The following is a 20,485-nucleotide window of genomic DNA, read 5'->3' on the forward strand; positions in this document are numbered from 1 at the left end:
AGTAATTATTATATTGTAGGCACAGAGTCACTCTAAAGATTTGCCAAGGGGAAGATGTATTTTTACTCAAGTATTAATATGTACAAATAACTATTCTTTGTATTTCAGTATTCCTTAGTTTTTTTGTTATTGTTGTTTTTTACATAATATCTTTATTTTTATGAGGTGCTGAGGATTGAACCCAGGTCTTCATGCATGCTAGGCAAGCACTCTACCACTGAGGCACAACTGCAGCCCCGGCTTAGTTTTTAATAGAATTAAAGATGTCCTATAAAATACTGCTTATGTTATTCATTTGCTTGGCTAAACTTGTCTACATGTTTATTTTAGCCTAGCCCTTGTCAAAAGAAAAAAAGAAAAAAAAATCAGTAAGATCTGGTATATTTGGGTCAATTACAATCCATCTTTCTTAGGTTAAATAAAACATTAGAGACAAAATTAGGTACTAAATGCTTTCATTTAATAAATCCAGGGGAAAAATAGTTATAAATAAATGTTATGTCCTCCTTACCAATATGAGCTCTGTCAGATATGATAAGCCTCTTTTCCCAGCCTTCTAGACCTAAAAAGGGAGAAAAGGTACATTTTATCAAGCATTTTGGGTAACAGTTTTGTTTTGTTTTTTTAATCTTAATTTCTTTATAAACAGAATGTCTAAAACTGTTTTCTTTTGGGTATTTTCTTCTGCAGACGAAAATCACGTGTAACAAGTTTTCTCACCTGTCACTCATTCAATACATAAACTCATTTACTCTCTTATCTCTTCAAATGTTTTGCTCTACAAAACTCTAGTTCCAATTCAGTTATATTCACATAAAATACTTCCAGAAACCCCAAAAGCAAATGATAAGAAAATATTTTGATGGACATGGGGGTGGGAGGTAGGTACTTAGCAAGGGAAGAAATAGAGAGGGGAATTAATTTTAGGAATAGCATCCTTACCCAAAAAACATTTAATAAAAGTGTGACTAAACAAAATAATGGAACTTTCTAATTGTTCTAAAGTACTCTCAATTATTTAACTGAATTATAACTAAATATATGCATATTCCCCACTTAATTGTGGATATTTGAGAGCAGGGGTTGTGAGATTTCATGGCAAAGGGCTCTTCATACAATGTTTATATTTAAAAAAGGGGAGGGGACAACACTGTTGAATGACTGGATAAACAAATCCAAACAGATGATTTTCTTTAAAGGCAGTATATTGGTAAGCTATATATGTATCCTAAAGATAAACCACCAAGTTTCAAACATTTTCAAAATTATTATTTGATACTACGAATAAGTTGTATGGATTGAGGGTATAGTTCAGTCATAGAACACTTGTCTAGTACATGAAAGGCCCTGGGTTCAATCCCCAACGCCATAAAAAATTAAATTTAAAAAATAATAAAAATTAGTTGCTTCCTTTGATAATATCCAAGATTTGTTTTGAAAGTTTATTCTGTGTAGATTAAGGATAAGAACCAACTTCTCCGGGCTGGAATTGTGGCTCTGTGGTAGAGCACTTGCCTGGCATGTATGAAGCCCTGGGTTCAATCCTCAGCACCGCATATAAATAAATTAATTAATTAAATAAAAGATCCATTTACAACAAAAAAAAAAAAAAAAAAAAAGAACCTTCTTCTCAGTAAGTAATGTGCTAAAAGGTAAACCTCCTTTACAGTTGTTTTTGACATGTAAATATGCATTCTAAAGCTAGTTTAGGGAATGTCTTAAGAAAAATGTTACAAAGAAGCCCAGGAAAGGATTCAGCATGGTGAAATAGGCCAGAAAGAAAAAAGAGAGTAGGAAAAAATTTTAAAAGGACAAAAAGAAGGGCAGAGACCAGCATCGGAAACCCGAGTTGACCAATTTAGAAAGCCCAGACTAGGACAGTTTTTGTGAAAAGGCAGGAAAAAACAAAAGATGGAAGCAAGACAGGGTTCTGTAAGGTTCAATCCAGTTTTTAAGAACACTTGAGAAGGACTGCTGCTTTTAAACCTGAATAATAAATTTCAACAACAATAATCAAAGTATTTTAAGTTTGAGGTCATCTAAAGGGAAACTCTACTAATGATTTTCCTTAATCATGCATTATTATTAAATTCCCTTCATACCTCAAGGAGTTTGCTAAGTTGATCAGTAAAGGGTAAAAATTCAAGGGTATTTCTTTAAAGGCAATGGGAATGGGTATAGTGCACAAAAGAAGCATTCCCTTCGTTTGAAGGGAAACAATCCCCTTTCATCTTGGGGTTGCAGCAACCAGGAAGAGCTCCATAACTAGGAAACAAGAATGACAGTAACTCATGAACTTACTAGAACTGTGCCATGAACACATAGTGATTCTAGATATCTTAAGATAAAGTTTGCAGGTGAGCAATGTGTCAACAAATCAGGACCTACACAAGGGCATTATGTTTGGTCCTTTTGTTTGTTTAAAATACTAATTATAATTTAGTAACTGACACCAAAAAAAATTGTTACTATAATTTTAAGACAGAAATGTTAAGTTTGTCTGGCATGAAATCCTAATAAACCTGTACAAAAAATAACAGGTTATCAGTCATACTCATTCTTTCCTACCTTTTCCTTTTTGAACATTTTTCTCTGCTTCTTCAAACAATCCAGGTAGATGAATCACCACACCATTTCCTAGAGGAAAACAAATAATCCTGGACCTTAAACATCTGTAATTATAGTGTATAAAATATTAAAATATAGACAGCTATAATAACCATTTATCTACAATAATAGAAGAATTAAGATACTTTAATTAATAAGGCATTCTAACTTATCAAGGAGTTACCACAGAAATATTAATACATTTTATACAGTCATATAATGTAAACACATATATAACATACACAATTAGAATATAAAAACATATAATTAGAATATAAAAGCACTATAATTACAATCAATGTACGTTAAAAATTTCTTTAAAACAAAGTGAAGGGTCTGGGTTTGTAGCTCAGTGGCAGAGCACTTGCCTACTAGCATGTGTGAGGCACTAGGTTCGATCCTCAGCAGCACTACGACATAAAAACAAATAAAAATTAAACAAAGTGAAATGTGTTATTTTGAAAAAAACTAGTTATGTAGTTTTGGTCAGGTAGACTCTAGACCAATGTCTTTCAAATTGGAAAATCACACTCTACTTAAATGGTCATAAAATCAATTTAGTATTGAACAGCCTTTAAAAAATTTTTTAAAGTAGAAAAGAAAATACATTGTATCACTTGTCACAGGGTTCAGAATTAAATTCTACTTATGGTGAGTCACAGTTTAAAGTGTTTAGAAAAGAGACTTGGTGATCCAATTCTTCTATAGAATTAAGAAACTGCCAAGGATCACAGATGCATGCAAAATAACTACTTCAGAAAGTATTCCTGCTAAAAGATCTGAAAGAGTTACAAAGAGCCAAAGCCAGTGTACTCCGGAGGGTACCATGGTCAGTGAACCATATGGTGAGAAATAAAATCAGTTTTGATAATTAAATATGAATTGCGAAGGCTAGGGATATAGCTAAGTTGGTAGAGTGCTTGCCTTGCATGCACAAGGCTTGGTTCAATCCCGAGCACCACACACACACACAAAAGAGTAACATTATCAATTCCCATACATTTCAGTTTAAATACTTACCAATGAATGCTGTGACATTTGGATTAATTATCCCACTGGGTAAAAGATGAAAATCATATTCCACAGAATCTACAACAACTGTATGGCCAGCATTATTTCCTCCCTGAAATATAAAAGAAAATTGAGCCTGGTAATAAATATAACAGATAATATATTTCCTTTCAAAGTGAATTAATGAATTCCTGCTTGAATGTCAATATCACTTAATTAAAGAAGCTCAAATATTTGTCAACTATACTGCCTTCATTAAAGACTTTAAAATAGTTTGCTTTTTTTCTTCCCCACTATAGTACATGTGAGTGATTACCCTAAAAGGATCTAGAAATTGGAGAACACAGGTTTCTGGAAGACAGGGAAGTCTTTGTCAAAAGGGTGGGGGGGGGGGGGTGGAACAAGTGAAAAAGTACACAAAACAATTTGTTCATTAGTCTCTTTGGCATTATGCAGGGTGTGTGGCAATCTAACTAATTATCCATGATATTTTTTTTATACAAAAATTATCTCTAAGATAAAAAGGAATAGTCTAGCCAGACCTGGTGGTGCATGCCTATAATCCCAGTGACTAAGGTAGGCACATCATAAGTTTGAGGCTAGCCTCAGCAATTTATAGAGACTCCATTTCAACATAAAAAATAAAAAGGGGTAGAGATATACCTCAGTGGTAGAGTGCCCCTGGTTTGATCCCCAGTACCAGGGGAAAAACAAGTTACCCTAACTTGATGTAAATATTCATATAACTCCCACTGTCCTTAAAATATGTTAAGCAAGCAAATTTGTGATCTGAAATTTATATTCTTATATGGACTTAACAACTCGGATATTGGATGTTTCCCAAGTAACTCCCCCAAATATTGTTATCCGAAGATTCTAATGAGTAAATCAGCCTTCTGCATCTAGTTTAGTGACAGACAGATCCCTAGAACTTTAGATAATATAATACATGGAGTCAAGGAATCTTTTATGTTCAGAACCACAGTACAAAGCCATGATGAGATTTCCACTTTATGAAGCTTTTGCCTACATAATCAATAAAAAACAAAATGTCAAATTACAAAATTAGGTCCAAGGAAGACTGAAAATATGAGTGATCAGATAATTTTTCTGTTATAAAGCATGAAAAAATACTTAGAAAGTTTTAAAAGTAAATAGCAAACTAGGACCATGAAAAACAACCTTAACAACACTGCTGTTGTGACACGTAAAAAGAAAAGTAAAAAAGAATGACTAATTTGATTACAAGGCTACTTTCAAAAACATGAGTGTTTACTTTTTATGAAATCATCATAGAAACTGAATTCACAAATACACCAGAAAAACAGGTCCAATTAAAACAATCTTCAGAAAGCAAATGCTTATTTACATTGTTTTTCATTGTTTAAAGTAAACAACTTGCTTGAAGACTAATGTACCTCATATATTTACATAAAAAAAAAAATCCAACACACTTGACAGTTTTTGGCTGTGTAGTCTACAAGATAGCAGGTGGAGAGCTAAACAAAGAAGACAGAGCAGGTTTTTTGTTTTTTGGGTTTTTTTAGTTGTTGATACATCTTTTCTTTATTTATATGTGGTTCTCAAATCGAACCCAGTGCCTCACGCATGCCAGGCAAGTGAGCTACCACTGAGCCAAAGCCCCAGCCCAGAGCAGGTATTTTTAAGCAACATTTCTTTCACATGATATCAACAAGGATACAGATGAATGTTTTTTGCTTTAGGAAGTCTTCTCATACACCTGTTACAAGACAACCAGTTAACACAAGTTTTTGGTGTCCCTTTTGAGATACTTTGATTGATATATATATATATGTGTGTGTGTGTGTGTGTGTGTATATATATAAACACACACACACATACATATATCCATATATAAAAAGGGTAGTAAACTATATACACTGTAACAGCTTGCTCTTTTTTTTATAAATAATTTTTATAAATAACTTTTATAAATAACTAAGCTAAAGTTATTTTTATAAATAACTTTAGCTTAATTCCTTTAAGTCTGTACAAGTTAATACATAGTTCAGGTTGGAAAAGTTCAGCTATAAAAGACTAAAAATTACACTCTGGTATAAGGCTTGCTCACTCAAATATTAACCAACATTTTTCAATAATCAATACCACATTAAGGATCATTTTATGGTTTAAATATCACTTAAAATATTTAACTGAATATGGTAATATGATTAAGTATGTTCAGAATAACCCTAGATCATTCTATTAACAACTTGGGAGAAAATATAAGTGCTTATTTACAACTGGTACTAGTGCCCTGTGGGGAAGTTGGGGCATGAAAAATTAATCTTGAAATACATACTATGTATAGAAAGGGTATTGAGATGAAGTAGTAGGAGCAACTCATAAGGAGTTTCTTGATGAGGTAATCTATGTAGTAATAAATTTCAGTACATTGTCATAATTGCAAAATTGACCTTGGGTGCTCAGGCCAATTGACCTCAAAGATTGGCTATGTTGGTCCAAGGAGAGGTCACATCCATGAGCAGATAACAAAACAAAGAGGTTCCAAACATGAACACCATTGCTGACCACCACCTTAAGCTCCCAACCACAAATTACGATGGCAGAAGGAGCTGCTTCTCACCTGGGCAACTCTATGAAATGTTTGTCAGGATGAGCAACAAGCTTGTTTAATCATGTTTAAGGATTCTTGTAACACTAGGGAGGCCAGATTGTACTTCATAAAAAGATAGAGATAATTTGCTGCTGTCCTGCTTATTTAAGAGTTGTATTCCTCCCCTCTCATTCCAAATTTTCCCTAAACCAAACTTGGTAAGTTATACCAACAAAAGCACTAATCATATATTAACAATTATATGTAAAAAAATTATATGTAATTATCTCTTGCTGCTTTGCTAAATTCCTATAACTCTTACAATCCCAGACACTCACAGAGCATTTAACAAATATTTTATTATAGTTACATGTTCTATACTAAAAAAACAATTTTAATTAACTCATCACAATCACAAAACATACCCTAATATGGATATTTTACCAATTCTCTTGTATTACTATTCATGCATTAAGATTAAATGTTCAAGAACCTAGTTTTAATCCCCAGCACAAAAAATAAAATTTAAAAAAAAAAAGACAACCATGTAAAGATTAAATATTTCTAAGCTTCTCAATGACCAAGAAAAAAAAATGTATCCCAGGGTACAGCCATGTGAAATAAACTGGAAATTATGAGAAAAATAAAAGCAAAGGGCAGAACTAAAAGTCTATGTTCTCAAAGCTGAAAAGCAGTTTCTGATAAAACTTTTAGCTTTCAAAATTAATACACGGCTAATTTTCATTATTTTAATTAGAGTGAAAATCACAAAAAACAACTTTACTCCAAATATTCTTTCCCCCAGAAAAGCATTAAGGGTTTATGGGTGTATTAGACTACTGAAAAATAATTTCCAAATCTAATAACAACCCAGAACAAATACTTCCTCATATCTATCTTTCTTGATGAAATTAACCCCAGGTCAGCTATAACTGTTGAACAAAGTTTTCCCCTCCTCTTCCCCCTTAATTTGCAAACATTTAATCATCCCCCTTCCCTCAGTGATTGATGCAGACAGAGAAATCTGATCCAACCTGAGCCAAAGAGATCCTCTCCCTGGGGAATTTGATTCTCATTAGCAAAGAAAATGAGGTAAAATATCAGTCACAGAAACATCCCAAAGAGAAAGGCTACCAGTTCTGGCCACCTAAGATCCCAGGAATAGCCTTGGTCTCTAGTCACCCTGAGTCCTGGCTTTGCTGCTAGCACTTCATCAAACAAATTTCCATCTTGCTTAAGATAAACTCTTTCCACTGTTTGCAAACAAAAAAAAACACGATTCACAAAAATAAACTCATTACAACATAGTATGTGTATACTTGGTTCTCTTGAGCTCACATCTTGTACTAGTGATGACTGGAAATAAATGATTAAGTGCTAATTAACTTTTGTTAACATTTTATGCTGTGAAGGACAATATTTTAAAACATGGTACTGTAGGATCCAGGGATAACTGTACCTAGTTATTGTGTAAACTGTTGTCAGTTTTTCAATGCATGCCCCTTTCTTCCTAATTTGATTTTACATTTAAGTAAGTCAGAAGACAAATATTTTAGAATTTCTTTGTGGCTCCTCAGAAACCACAAGGAGGCCAACAAGCTCAATCTTAGACCAAGAGTTCCAACCAGGAAATGCTGATATGTATATAAGTTTCTAATTACAAAGTTTCATGGATCTAGGAAGGAAATGAAATTAGCATGTAAAGATGACTCTTTTGATTTTTAATTTCATTTGCTACTAGGCCTTTAGCTTCCCCCAAATCTCTCCCTTCTTCATACCAAGAGTGTTCAGGCTGTGAAAGAGGAGATGAAGGCAATGAACAACTTTTCAGTGTTATAAACTGAAAACAATAGCATCTTTTACAGCAACAGTACAGGCCCAAGTGTCAAGAGCTAATAACAATTTCATGCACAAGGTCCACAGGCATTTCTCAGGCCACTTAGGCCTCTAAAATCCTCTGTATATCTTCCCTTTGTCCTTTTTTCTCTGAATACATGAATAGCATACTGTAATCATAGAGCTCAAAATAAACCTCAATCAAGAAGTCAAAAAGTTACCATTATGGGTTACAGCAGAGAGCAGAAATGCTTAAGACTTCTTACCCCTGAGCTATCTCAGAAGCTAAAAAAGGGTGCTATTTCTTGTCTAGAATCTTCGAGTTTCTTAATAACCTAACATTTTTTGAGCCAATACTTATCACCTATGATGTTTTCTTGGTAAAGTTTAAGATCTGGACCTCCCCCTTTCCAGATGAAACATTTCACTATTCCCCAACACCAAAGCAACTGTCAACTCACAACAATAAAAGACCTAAAAACAAGAATGACTCTGCTTTTTTATGAAAGCATTCATATAACTGCAATTAGGTTATGATTGCAAAGAAGATCAGGTTAAGTTACTACCAGTAAGTTGATCAAATTAAACTATTGAGCAGTAACCAGACACACTGGACGGGAAGCGAAAACATATACAGGTATCTGGATTTCTTTTCAGAAAGACAGACATCCAAGTGCACTGTGTAATTATCCTTGAAAGGCTTAAAGATATCCTCTTTATATTACTATGGTTACCTTCCAGTTTCATACACACACAAATGTCACACAAATGATGACACTCTCCAAGGTGCTTTATAAGTTAAAATCTGCCAATTATGAAACAACGTCTCACAATGAAAATGGAAAAGGGCATTGCCTTGAAAGGTCTTAGGTTCCTAATAAACAAACTTTAGACTATAGGTACCAAACTCTATGTACTCACTAAATCATGATCATGTTTGAGAGAATGGAAATATATAGCAAAAAAGAAAAAAAAATTATAAATCTATAATGTTATACAGTTTTTTGTAAATACTTGATAAAACTCATTCAATCATTATATTCATGAAGGCATTTTCTTAAAAACACTGAAATTGAAGTACGTTTCTAAGTCAAAAGATTACCAAAAAAAAAAAAAAAAACCAACACTTCCTTTAAAAGGATTTTAAAAGCCTGACATAAATAAAAATCTCATTTTTAGAAATTTCATGGGGCCTCTTATATTTTTTAAATAATTTTATTACATTGAAATAAATATAATTAGCCATTCCATCCTGGAGTCATCTAGCCATAGGAATTCACCTTCATTCACTATTCCTTTCTCACTAGGCAATACTTAATAATGTCTCTTTTTCTATTGATAAAAGCATTCTAATAAACATCAATCTTAACTTACCAATAAGTAGCTTATCCTCATTAATCTTTGATGTCAAAATCTGACATTTTTCCCAAAAGATAATATAGCTAAATTCAGTACCCAGTTCTAGTAAGCAAGCTATTAGGTACCTATCAACTTACGGGTTCACTTTAAGTTTGTTCTAGGCAACAGCTTTTCCTAAAGATACTTTATCCAGCCAACCCACTCATTTCCATCAAAATGAAAGAAACTATACTTTAAATCAGATACTGGCATGGCCTCATATAATTTAAAAATTCACACCTAGATGGTGATATATCTTATATACTAATGCAACAGACTTAAATAGGGAACAACATTCTCATTGAATGACCAAATTTTGAGAGAATTATTAATTCTTTGAAATTATGGGTTTGCAAGATAACTTTAGCTGTACAAATGTTCAAGACATTATATAATACTGAAGTTACTTCCTTTTAAATTTATCTTTTCTGATTATTTCAAGAAGAAAATCTGTGTTATGTCTTTTATGCTTCTTTATTACTAATAACTGGTTTCAGAGCCTTCTACAAGTACCAGTATCTAGCTACAAATTAGAAACATTTTCCTATCTTGTTTATTTTTATAGTAAGCTTTCATATGTAGCAAGTGACAGGATACATTCCCTTAAAACTAACATAGTTAATACATTCTCTTTATATTACTTTAAAACACTGGGGGTGGGGAATATAAAGAAAAAGATGACTGTTTTAGCTTTCCCTGATCACAAGCAACTGCATGCCTAACTGTAACCAAGAACACCAAGCTTTTTTTCTCTAAGAACAATAAATAAGTACTTGCTTAAGGCCTGGTAAAAATGTTACAGTTTAAAAAAATCTCTGTAGTTTCTACTCAATAAACAAAGTATAATATTTAATTCCAGAGAATCGGGAGAGTGGTGGATAACAGACTTCCTAACAAAACTACTTTTGTACTGCCAAAAAGAAGACTTTCAGTTTCCATATTTTAACCCCTTGAAAAACCTGTACTAGTTCGTTTTCCATCCCTACCCCTAGCAATACTTGTTTACATAGCAGTGATCCACTAAACTGTGAGCTCCTTCTGGGCACAATCTTGGCCTTTTTCAGCTTTTCACTCCAGGGATAAGTGGTCTCTTGTAGATACTCAAGATGCACTTGTTGGATGAATGATCATAGTATGGAGTTGGTCCTATACTCAATCCCTCTCTTTTTCTTAAAAGACATATTAACTGACAAAGGGCATCAGTAGTGATCATCCTTTGTTCCAAGTCCTTATTTATGGACCTAGAGTACCTATAAAGTTATAAGTAACTTCCCATAAATCCTGAATCTGAAGACACAAACCTTAAGAGCTATAACAATGAAAATACCATTAGCATTGCATCTATCTTTCCAAAAGGGCATTTTATATATTCAAGTGTATAGTTTAAGAAAATGTCAATTTTTTCTTTTTAAAACTGGGTAAAATTCCTTATTTTATGATTTTATGTTGAAAATATGCAACCATGCATACCTGTAATCTCAGTGGCTGGGAGGCTGAGGCAGGAGGATGGAGAGTTCAAAGCTAGCCCCAGCAACTTAGCAAGGTACTTAGCAACTCAGCAAGACCCTGTCTCTAAATAAAGTATTTAAAAAGACTAGGGATGTGGCTTAGTGGTTAAATGCCTCTGGGTTCAATCCCTGGTTAATAAAGAAAGAAAGAAAGAAAATATGGACACACTTTTATGTGTCCTCTGGAGGAACAATGCTGTATAAATTTGAGTTGGTGGCATAAATGACGAGAAAAAATTTAAATTCTAACAACATTTTCAATAACACACAAAATTGACACATCAAACAAAGCAATCAATGTAAGCTAACATAGACTTTTCCAAGTTCTCCATAATGCTTATTAAGAAGTTCAAGATTCCATATTCTTCAATTTTATAACCTAGGAGAACTTCATTAAGTAGACACCAGGTTACTAGGGCTGACCAAATAATGTAAAGTTACCAAGGTGAATCACAAAAGAGATATGCTTAAGTCTATTCCTTACTAGTGGCTAGCCAGACACTTAATAAGAATCCTAATGATGAGCTCTTAAATGGAATAAGAATAAAGATTACACAGGAAAGTAGTCAACAAAAAGATAACAAGTGAGGGAAGTCCTCCTAGCAAATCTGATCACTTATTTCTTTCTCCACTATCTTCAACTAATATTTTGAAGGCAAACATGGCTCCTTCTCAATCACTTTTCTAGACTTTCCAAGGGCATTAGATCATATTGATCTATGGTCTCCCTTTAAGACTACTTTCTCAGTAACACAGCAACACCTCCAGTCTACAAACTAATTCTAATAACTTTCAAAGGAATATTAAAATTGAGAATATTTTAGAACAATGCTATCATTATTAAATTTCTCAAATCTTAGAATAAGTAACGTAGCTCAACCTGAATGTATTATTTTCAAATAAAGGGGATGTCTGAGTAGAAGACAACAGGCCTCTCCTACCCAACAAGAGTTAGGTATAAGTCCCCTCCACCCCCACCCCCCGCACGGCCAGATCTAATTTTAAGGGAAAAAAAAAAAGGTAAAGGTCAGGCTTTTTGGAGTAGCCCCTAAGGTCACAGAGGCATCAATTCAATGCCAACACCTTTAGTAACAGCATTAAGTTTGTATGCTGTCAGACATGCAGAGGGAAAGAAGGCTGGAAGGGAGGTAGAGTTGGTGGTAAAGTGGTACAGTTGACAAAACTCATATATTAGCCAAGAAATGGGCAGGGTAGATTCTGCATGCAAAAACAAAAACCGCAAAGTCAGAGAATACTTACATTTAGCTTTTTTACATACCTGTAATTTGTTTCTGAATGCACAAGTGGTATTCAATTTTAGGCAGAAAACTTCCACTCAAGCAGGCCCAATACTAACTTATTAGAAAATCTACACCACGGCATCATCGCATTGTGCATTTACCTTCAAGAGCTATTCTTGCAACCTCCACAAACTGCAGTTAACTTCAAATACTACATTTGGTTTTGAACGTGGAGATTGCTCATCTATTTGGAATTCTGAACCTGAAGGTTACCTAAGAGCCTTTACAAAGGCCTTGCCTCTAGGCTGCTTCAAAGCAAACAGCAAATAGGAAGAAAGCTCACCCTGAAAACCACGTGTCTCCTGGTAGGAAGTACACAACCACTACATTTCCCGAAAGTGAACTTTCTATGTAACGGTAACAACTTAGATATTTCTAAATATCCGATTTGACATCCATGCATATACTTGCTTCAGTCTTTTTACAAGAGCGGGGATTTCTTCCTTTAGAACCAGTGAGCAAAAATAATCTCCCCTTAATATTAATTAATGGGGTACGGAGCAAAAAATTGTTTAAACAAACAAAGCCAGGATACTTTAACAGTCCCAATGACCCCAGGTGGGTTCTGATGTCAACACCGGAGGAGGCAAACCTCTTCACGCCTAGGGCCTGCAGGTGGGGCAGTATTGATTCTGGATTTCAGGGCATTTCGGAATAATCACTCCCACTTGGCTGCCCAGGGTGGGTGGGTGATGGGTAGGTTCTGCGGCCGCGCCAGGTTCTCACCCGTCCCCACACGGAGTCCGGAACAGGCCTCGGCGGTGCCTTCTCAAATTCCGACCGTATCCCACCTCTCCCGCGACCTAGTCCTGAGGCTCAGCACCGGTCCCCAAACTGAAAACAGCAACTCCCCAGGCATCGCGCATCTCTCAGACTCCCTATCGACCCATATTTTCCTCCAAAGCCACCCAATGTGTCCAGGTCAGGGGTCCCTGACCTCCCGCCATTTCTCCCCATCGCCGCAGCACACAGCAAAAGGAGAGAACCTCAAGGTGACACCTCATTTGGGCCAGCGGATCCGGGTTTTGGGCCCGAGCTCCCCGGCCCGACTTCCTTCAGAGCCGCATCGCCTCACCTGGCAGCGGCATACAATGTCGGCGTCCTGCGCCAGCAGATCCACCACCTTTCCTTTGCCCTCGTCGCCCCATTGCGCGCCGAGCACTACGGTCACTCGGTTCCCTCCGGGCCGCGCCCTGGGACGGCCGCAGTCACCGTTGGGCAAAGAGGAAGCCGCTGGGTTGTTCTCGACGAACGACATGGCTCGGGTGAGGCGAAGCGAGCCCGAAAGAGAAACGGCGGGCGAAGAGTGCGCGAGATAACTGCTCGGCTGCCGCCAGCCACATGCGGAGGAAGAAGAAGCCAGAGGCCGGCCCCGCCCCCGCCCCCGCCGGGCCACCACCCTCCAGCCAGGCCCCGCCCCGCTCTCTGCCACCGCCTGTTCACAGGGGGACCATGACAGCCCCGCGCAGGCCAGGCTCTGCAGCACCGCCCGCAGGAACTGGTCCTGGCGGCGGCAACCGCAGCCACCCGGGACCCAGGCCACGCCTCTTCCGCGTCCCGGAACGGCGCTTCAAGGCGAAAGGGGCAGGCGCAAGGGAAAGGGGCGGAGCTTCCAGTGCGTTTTCCGCCTACCCGCCCTTCCTCTCTCTTTCAAACTGCAGAGGCGCGAGGGGAGTCTGTGCAGCGTCAGACTACGACTCCCGGCATGCAACACTCTGCACTCCAGCTAGGTTGTCTGGTGCCGTGTTGTCTGAGGTCTGCAGGTTTCAGTATCTGAAAGCGTTGTTTTCTGTTGCTTTTTTTTTTTTAAGATCTGTTTTTATTGAGGGGAATTACAAAGAGGGGAATTTCGAGATACAAACTGTTTGAAATTGGGCTGTTTACGTTTAGAATTGAAAAATTAAAGTTTTAGAAGAGCAGAGATGGAGAGGGATCAAAAAGGGCAAACTCAAAAAGTAAAAGCATCAGAGGTGGAGGACATTAGACCCGGAAATTCAAGGAACAAATAGAGGCCTAACCCTTCTCATTTTACACATTAGTAATAGAGGCTTAGAGAGGCTTATACCTACATCATAGAGTATGTGCAGATACTGTAAAGAATTTGGGTTTTTTAATGCCAATTATATAAGGGAGATAATACTATCTTATTTTATAGGGCTTACTGTTTTTTTCTTGCAGTGTTGCAAGATCAAACCCTGGGTCTAATGCATGCTAAGCAACTACACCCCTGACTCATCTTATAAGGTTTAAAAACCAGTTAAGTAACTTGATCTAGGGAGGCTTGAATTGGTACCTGGACAGCTGATTCTGGACTCAAGTCTTTACTGTGTATTTCACGCTCTTAATGTTTCCGTTGTGGCTAGATTAAAGTATTACTACTTTTGATCTAATGCTCTTCCAACTACACAAATTAACGATAACATCTAATTTTGATTAAAATTGCTTCGGAATAAATGTGGGACTAGAGTGTAGTATCTGCCAAATCGTATGTACTGTCCTGTTCTCTAATGGTCCTTAGAACCCATGTTAGTATTTTACTATGTACTTTCAAAGCATTGCCAATAAACATTGAACGCCTATAACAAACTTAAGACTCCTGGGTACTAATTCCTAGGACGAATAAAGATGCAGTTGCAGCCCTCAAGGATTCAGAATATTTGGTCTGTCGATAAGTAAATTATAATCTTGTAAGATAACAGGTGTTTATCTCAGCTTTATCACAAAATTACAAACCCTTCATAAACAAAAGTGCAGTAATATTCCTTTGTTCTTAAGTGCCCGAGGTAGTGTTGAGCATATAGTAGGTACTCAATAAGCACAGGTGACTATTCATTTCTATTCAATTTTTAAAACATTTATGCTATGTCTACTTGGAAAGTACGGTTAGGTATGTATTTGCTATGGCAATTGGTTACATACAGTCACGCGAATATTTGGGCTAAAAGATACGCTAACTTAAATTTCATCTTCATTCACTCAGCTCTTGATTTTTCGAAGTGGTTTTGCTATCCGCTTTCCTGAAATCTAATTCCGAACATCAGCTAACTTTCAGGGCGGCACCGCGAAGCCCAGGTGACTGCGCGCTTTGCACGCGCACTGGCCCTCGCCGCTCCACACAGCTCCTCTGTCCAGCTACGCCGGGCGGCAACCGTGCCTGCAACCAGCCGCGTGGCCGATGGCCCCGGGGAGCGCGCGTGGCTAGGCTGGCTCGGCGGAGGCGGTTGGGTTGAGGTGGAGCTGGCGCCATGTCGGCACGGGGAGTGGCATTGCTGCTGTCGTGGCTGAGCTGCTGTGTCTCAGCCCTGTGGAGGTAGAGAGATGCCAGTTTCCGGCGGGCTGACCGGGTCGGGGTCTCCTTGGGGGCCCAGCAGGCGGGGGGCCCTGCGTCCTGGGGCCACTGGCCCTGGCTCTCCACCGCTTGGTTCCCCAGCTCGCGCAACACCCGTACCAGCGTCCAGCCGCGCCCACCTGAGCGTTTTTTGGTGAACGAGGGGAAGCCCTCAGCACTTGACTACTCTCTTCCAGTCCCTGCAGTTCGGTGATGACACTTTTATGTTGCTGTGCTCTGGACAGCTGAGCCCCTTCAAAAAAAATTTTTTTTAATGTATTTGCATTTCCGTGCCAAGGATTGAACTCCAATGACCCCACCACACACACACACATACACACACACACACACACACACACACACACACGCGCGCGCGCAGGTCCCTCCTGCACCTTTCTTCTGCCAGAAAGGAGAGAAGGAGAACCAGCAGAGACTAGCTGGGAAGGAGGCGTTGTACTAGGATAAGTAGGTAGTTGATGGCTCATATTAGGTTGTTGAAGTGGAGTGATTTGTGAGAGTTTTATAAAATATAAACATTGTACAAGTGTCAGGAAGTGTAATTCCTGGGTAAAGTGAGTTGATCTGAAGAATGGAAATGTTATAATGTTCTGGGGAAATCCTTAATGCAAGTTTAATTTTTGTTCAGTATTTGCTAATTGCTGTGTTGAAAGGGTATCGAAATATTTTAGATAAATTTCAACATAGGTTAAAATGGGGATGATGAACCAGAAAATAACATTTCTTAAATATTCCATTTTTGCTCTAAAAATAATCATTACCCTCTGGTATTAACTACCAATATCAATAAGAAATCAAAACTTTGTAGATGTTTTCTTACAATGAGGACCAGGGTTCCCCTTCCCTCCAAGGAGAACAGACTCATTGGACAGATGTAGGGGTCAAATTAAAAGTTAAGAGTAGCTTTAACAGGGGTTCACTTGATGCTTTGACTATAACCCTTGTGGCTTTGAGACTTACACTTTTTTTTTTCTTTTTCCTAATGTTTTCCCTAAACGTCTCCTCCCTGGTCTTCTTTTCCCTAAACTTTTTTGATTTTCTTATTTTCACTGGTCTTCTTTTCCCTAAACTTTTTTGATTTTCTTATTTTCACTGGTCTTCTTTTCCCTAAACTTCTCCTTAATCTCATTTTCTCTGAATCAACTCTAAAAGCCTCCATGTTCCTGTGGATAGGCAGAATTACTGCCTTTGGGAAAGGAGTACCCTGTGTTTCTCCTTTGCTAGCAAAGCAATAAACCTTCTTTTTCTTTGTCTCAAGACCTTGTCTTCATTATTGCATTGGTGTGGAGGACTAGGGCTGAGCTTTTACTTACATAGCCATTGGAAGGGGTCAATGAAATAGAGCAAAAATGTATTCTGACAGAACTTTGTAAGTCTTTTAGTCCCTTCAAAATAATAAAACATCTTGTAAGTGAAGGGAGAGTGGAGAACGAGAGACAGGTAAGCAAGAAATGAAAGATGGAGACAAGGCAGAGATTCACACCAGAGTTTGTCAGAACTGAAAAATAAAAGCCATCTCTCTATAGCGGAGAGAGGCAAAACAGGCTTGGCTTCCGGGACTTTTATAGGGCATGTTCAGGAATCAGAGATGGGCAGGTCCTAATGTGGGCAGTTAGGGTTTGGGTTGGTATAAGGGAGGGGTGAGCCTTTCTCAGAAACGCCCTTGGGCGGGAAGGTGGGTGAAACTTTTTCCTTAAAATGTCAGCAGTCACTTAAGATAGCCATCCAGATGCTAAGCAAGGACCTTATATTCCCCCCTTTTTTTGTTTTTTTATTGGTCCCCCTTAGGGAACAGGGACATAGGTTAATCTTCTGTAACTGCTTCCTGCTGGGAAGGGATGATGTTTTGAGTTCCTCATTAGGAGCACAGGATGTCATTGGATTGATGACGGCAGTTGAGTAGTGGTGGAATGCTGTCCCCAGTGGACCAATTTTGGTGAGGGATTGGTATTCCTGTAACAAAAGCTGGTTTATACTTTGGTTAGAGATTTTTTTGGATCTGGTCTTGAACAAATCTAATGATGCAGGAGGCAAGCATTAACAGAAGGCCTATGACAAGGAGAGGGGTCAGGAAAGGAAGTGCCCACTGGAGAAGGGGGTTACTTAGCTAAGTACTTAGCAGAGGAGAACAGTTGTTTCTGACATTCAAGGTCCTATTGGAGCTCTTTTATCTTGTCCTTTAGGTGAGGAGTTCCTTTAGGTGATGGGGAGCCAGGATGGTGAGTGGGGCCCCAAAGGTGAGTTTCTTTGACTCATTAATAAGTAGAGAAGCTACAGTCAACATTCGTAGGCAAGGGGCCCATCCCCGAACAGTAGGGTCAAGACCCTTCAAAAGGTAGGCCCCAGCATGTGTCCAAGGACCCCTAGAGCAAATTCCTGCTTTTCAGCCACATAAAGTGAATTGGGCATGCGAGATCAGGGCGATGGAGAGCAGGGGTCTGTAGGAGGGCCTGCTGGAGCCTAGTGAAGGGTTTTATAATAACAGAGTGCAATAGGGGTTCAGACAGTGGGTCCCAGGCAGCATCATATAGAGTGGTTAGGAATCCAAGCTCTGAGGAATCCTGCCATACCTAGAAAGGAGAGAATTTCTTCCTTAGTAGAGGGATTGGTATATTATCAATAAGGCACTTCCTATGATCCGTAATGGCTTTGTATGTAGGGGTCAGGAGGAAGCCTAGGTATGTTACCATTGCCAAGGAAAGCTGTACCTTGGACCAAGAAACCCTATAGCCATGGACAGAAAGGAAGTTAAGAAGTTTACAGGTGTCCTGATGACTGACCTCAAAGGAGGGACTGCAAAGAAGGAGGTCATCAACATAGACTAAGTGAAATGTATGGAATGCTAGATCCTTAGCCAAGGCCTGTCTGAAGATATGAGAGCTGTCTCAGAACCCTTGGGGGAGAACTGGCCATGTTAGCTGAGTGGAGTTATGTGACTCAGGGTCTATCCATGTAAAGGCAAAAATGTCTTAAGAGTCAGAATGGAGAGGAGGCATCTTTCAGGTATAGCACTGAGAAGTAAGAGGTCCCAGAAGGAATGGTGGTGAGAAGGGTATAAGGATTGGTTACCACAGGATGGATTGGGACAACCATAGAGCTGATGGAACGGAGGTCTTAGACCATGCAATAGGAACCATTGTGCTTTTTTACTGCCAAGACAGGAGTGTTACAAGGAGAATGAGTAGGTCTAAGGAATCCCTTTCGCAAGAGGTCTTGAATGTTAGGCTGTAAGCCTAGGAGTTTTTGTCAGGAAAGCTGGTATTGTGATTGGGCCAGAAAATGGAGGGGGTTTTCGAGACAGATGTGAATGGGCTCATGATGTGAGGTGATAGAAGGACTTGAAACATCCCAGACAATAGGGTCCACCTGGAAAGTGGGTAATGGGAAGGCCCTGGCAGACAGAATAGGGGATGGTCCTAAGGTAAGGGTGAGGATCCGGGGAGCGGCAGGTGAGTCTGGATGGAAGCGCATATGAGGGGAGAAGGAAAGCGTAGCCCCCAACTTTGTATTTCCCTTCCCACAAGGAGAACAGGACACTGTGGAATGACCAAAAAGGAGTGGGTAAAAATTAGAGAGCCAAAAGCGCAAACAAGGCTAAGTGTGTGTCTATGAGGGTTGGTAAGGTTTACCATCTACCCTTACAGTAGAGGTCATAGAACAAGTAGTAGGCCCCCAGGACTTCTTGAGGAATGAATATGTATCCCAACCGTCTAAGAAGAAGGAGACAGGCCTACCTGAAATACACAGTTACCCTGGGTTCCCGTGGAGTTATGGTAGTGGTCAGGTGATGGGGACCTGGGCCTTGTCAGTCCTCTGCAGCCAGTCCTAAGAGTTGGAAAGGGGAACCAGAAGGGCCAGATGGCTGTTGGCCCCTATGGGCTTGGGTATAGTCAATGACCCAGTGTCCTTCCTGATGGCATTTAAGACAAGAGCCCAGAGGCTTGTGAGGCTTGGGATATGTACGAGCCCAGTGACCCAGGATCTGGGTGGACCTGAGGGACCCTTCCACAGGCCAGTGGAACCAGGGACAGATGCTGAGGCTAAACAGACAGCTTGAGCGAGCATCTGATATCTCCGTTTCCAGGCCTTCTTGTCTCTCCTGTTATACACCTTAAAGGCCACTCCCAAAACCTCAGCTTAGGAGTTAGGGGCCTCCTCTTGAGGCGTCTTAGTTTGGCCTTAATATTGGGGAAACTCTGGGAGAAAAAGTAGGTCATTAGAAGTTGTCTCCCATCTGGAGTCTCAGGGTCCAGATTAGTATATTGTCATAAAGCCTTGGTCAGGAGGTCTAAAAATACTGAAGGGTTTTCATTCTTTTCTTGGATGATTTCCTGGAGCTTTTCATAATTGATAGCCTTATGTGCTGCCTTTCTACTAGTCACTCCTCCAGGCAAATTATAATCCCAGTTGGGGTCCTGATCAGGGACTGCTTCAGTGCCAATCAGGTGGGCAGAGGAGGTCTGATATAACTCATCAGCATAATTTCTAGCTTGCTCCCAAATCTGCCTGTGCTCCTCCAGTACTAATCAGATGGGCAGGTTAGGTCTGATTACCTCATCAGCATAATTTCTAGCTTGCTCCCAAACTTGCCAGCACTCTTCGGGCAGGAGGGTGGTAGACAAGATCATATGGACATCGTGGAGGGTTAAATCATATGATTGAGTCAGATATTAAAACTCTTTGATATATGTGGTGGGACTTGAAGTATAGGCCCAAGCCACTTTTGTATCTGTGAAAGATGTGACAAAGAGAAAGGCACAAGAACCCAAATTACACCATCTACTCCAGCCGCCTCGTGTAGAGGACACAGAAATGCGGGTTGGGCAGTGGCAGCCCATGAGTGTGTGGCAGGAGGAGAAAAGGGCAGAGGGGCCAAGGGGACAGTTGCTGTGGCAGCTTC

The 20,485-nt window shown here is 39.1% G+C and overlaps 1 protein-coding gene across 1 annotated transcript in view; it reads right to left on the minus strand.

Annotated features, from left to right (window-relative positions):
• Adss2 (adenylosuccinate synthase 2) overlaps positions 1-13,607 on the minus strand; it is a 37,469-nt gene extending 23,862 nt beyond the window's left edge. The window contains exons 1-4 of the mRNA XM_046432472.2: positions 13,315-13,607; positions 3,628-3,730; positions 2,569-2,637; positions 512-562 (exon numbers count right to left, since the gene is read on the minus strand). Coding sequence (XP_046288428.1) covers positions 512-562; positions 2,569-2,637; positions 3,628-3,730; positions 13,315-13,497 — 406 coding nt within the window. The 5' untranslated portion in view covers positions 13,498-13,607. The remainder of the gene's footprint in view (positions 1-511; positions 563-2,568; positions 2,638-3,627; positions 3,731-13,314) is intronic.
• Positions 13,608-20,485: the final 6,878 nt, after the last annotated feature.

This window comes from Marmota monax, unplaced genomic scaffold (assembly GCF_021218885.2).
Source record: "Marmota monax isolate L192 unplaced genomic scaffold, Marmota_monax_Labrador192_F-V1.1 WCK01_AAM20220418_F8-fsc00090, whole genome shotgun sequence".
Classification (NCBI taxonomy): Eukaryota; Metazoa; Chordata; class Mammalia; order Rodentia; family Sciuridae; genus Marmota; species Marmota monax.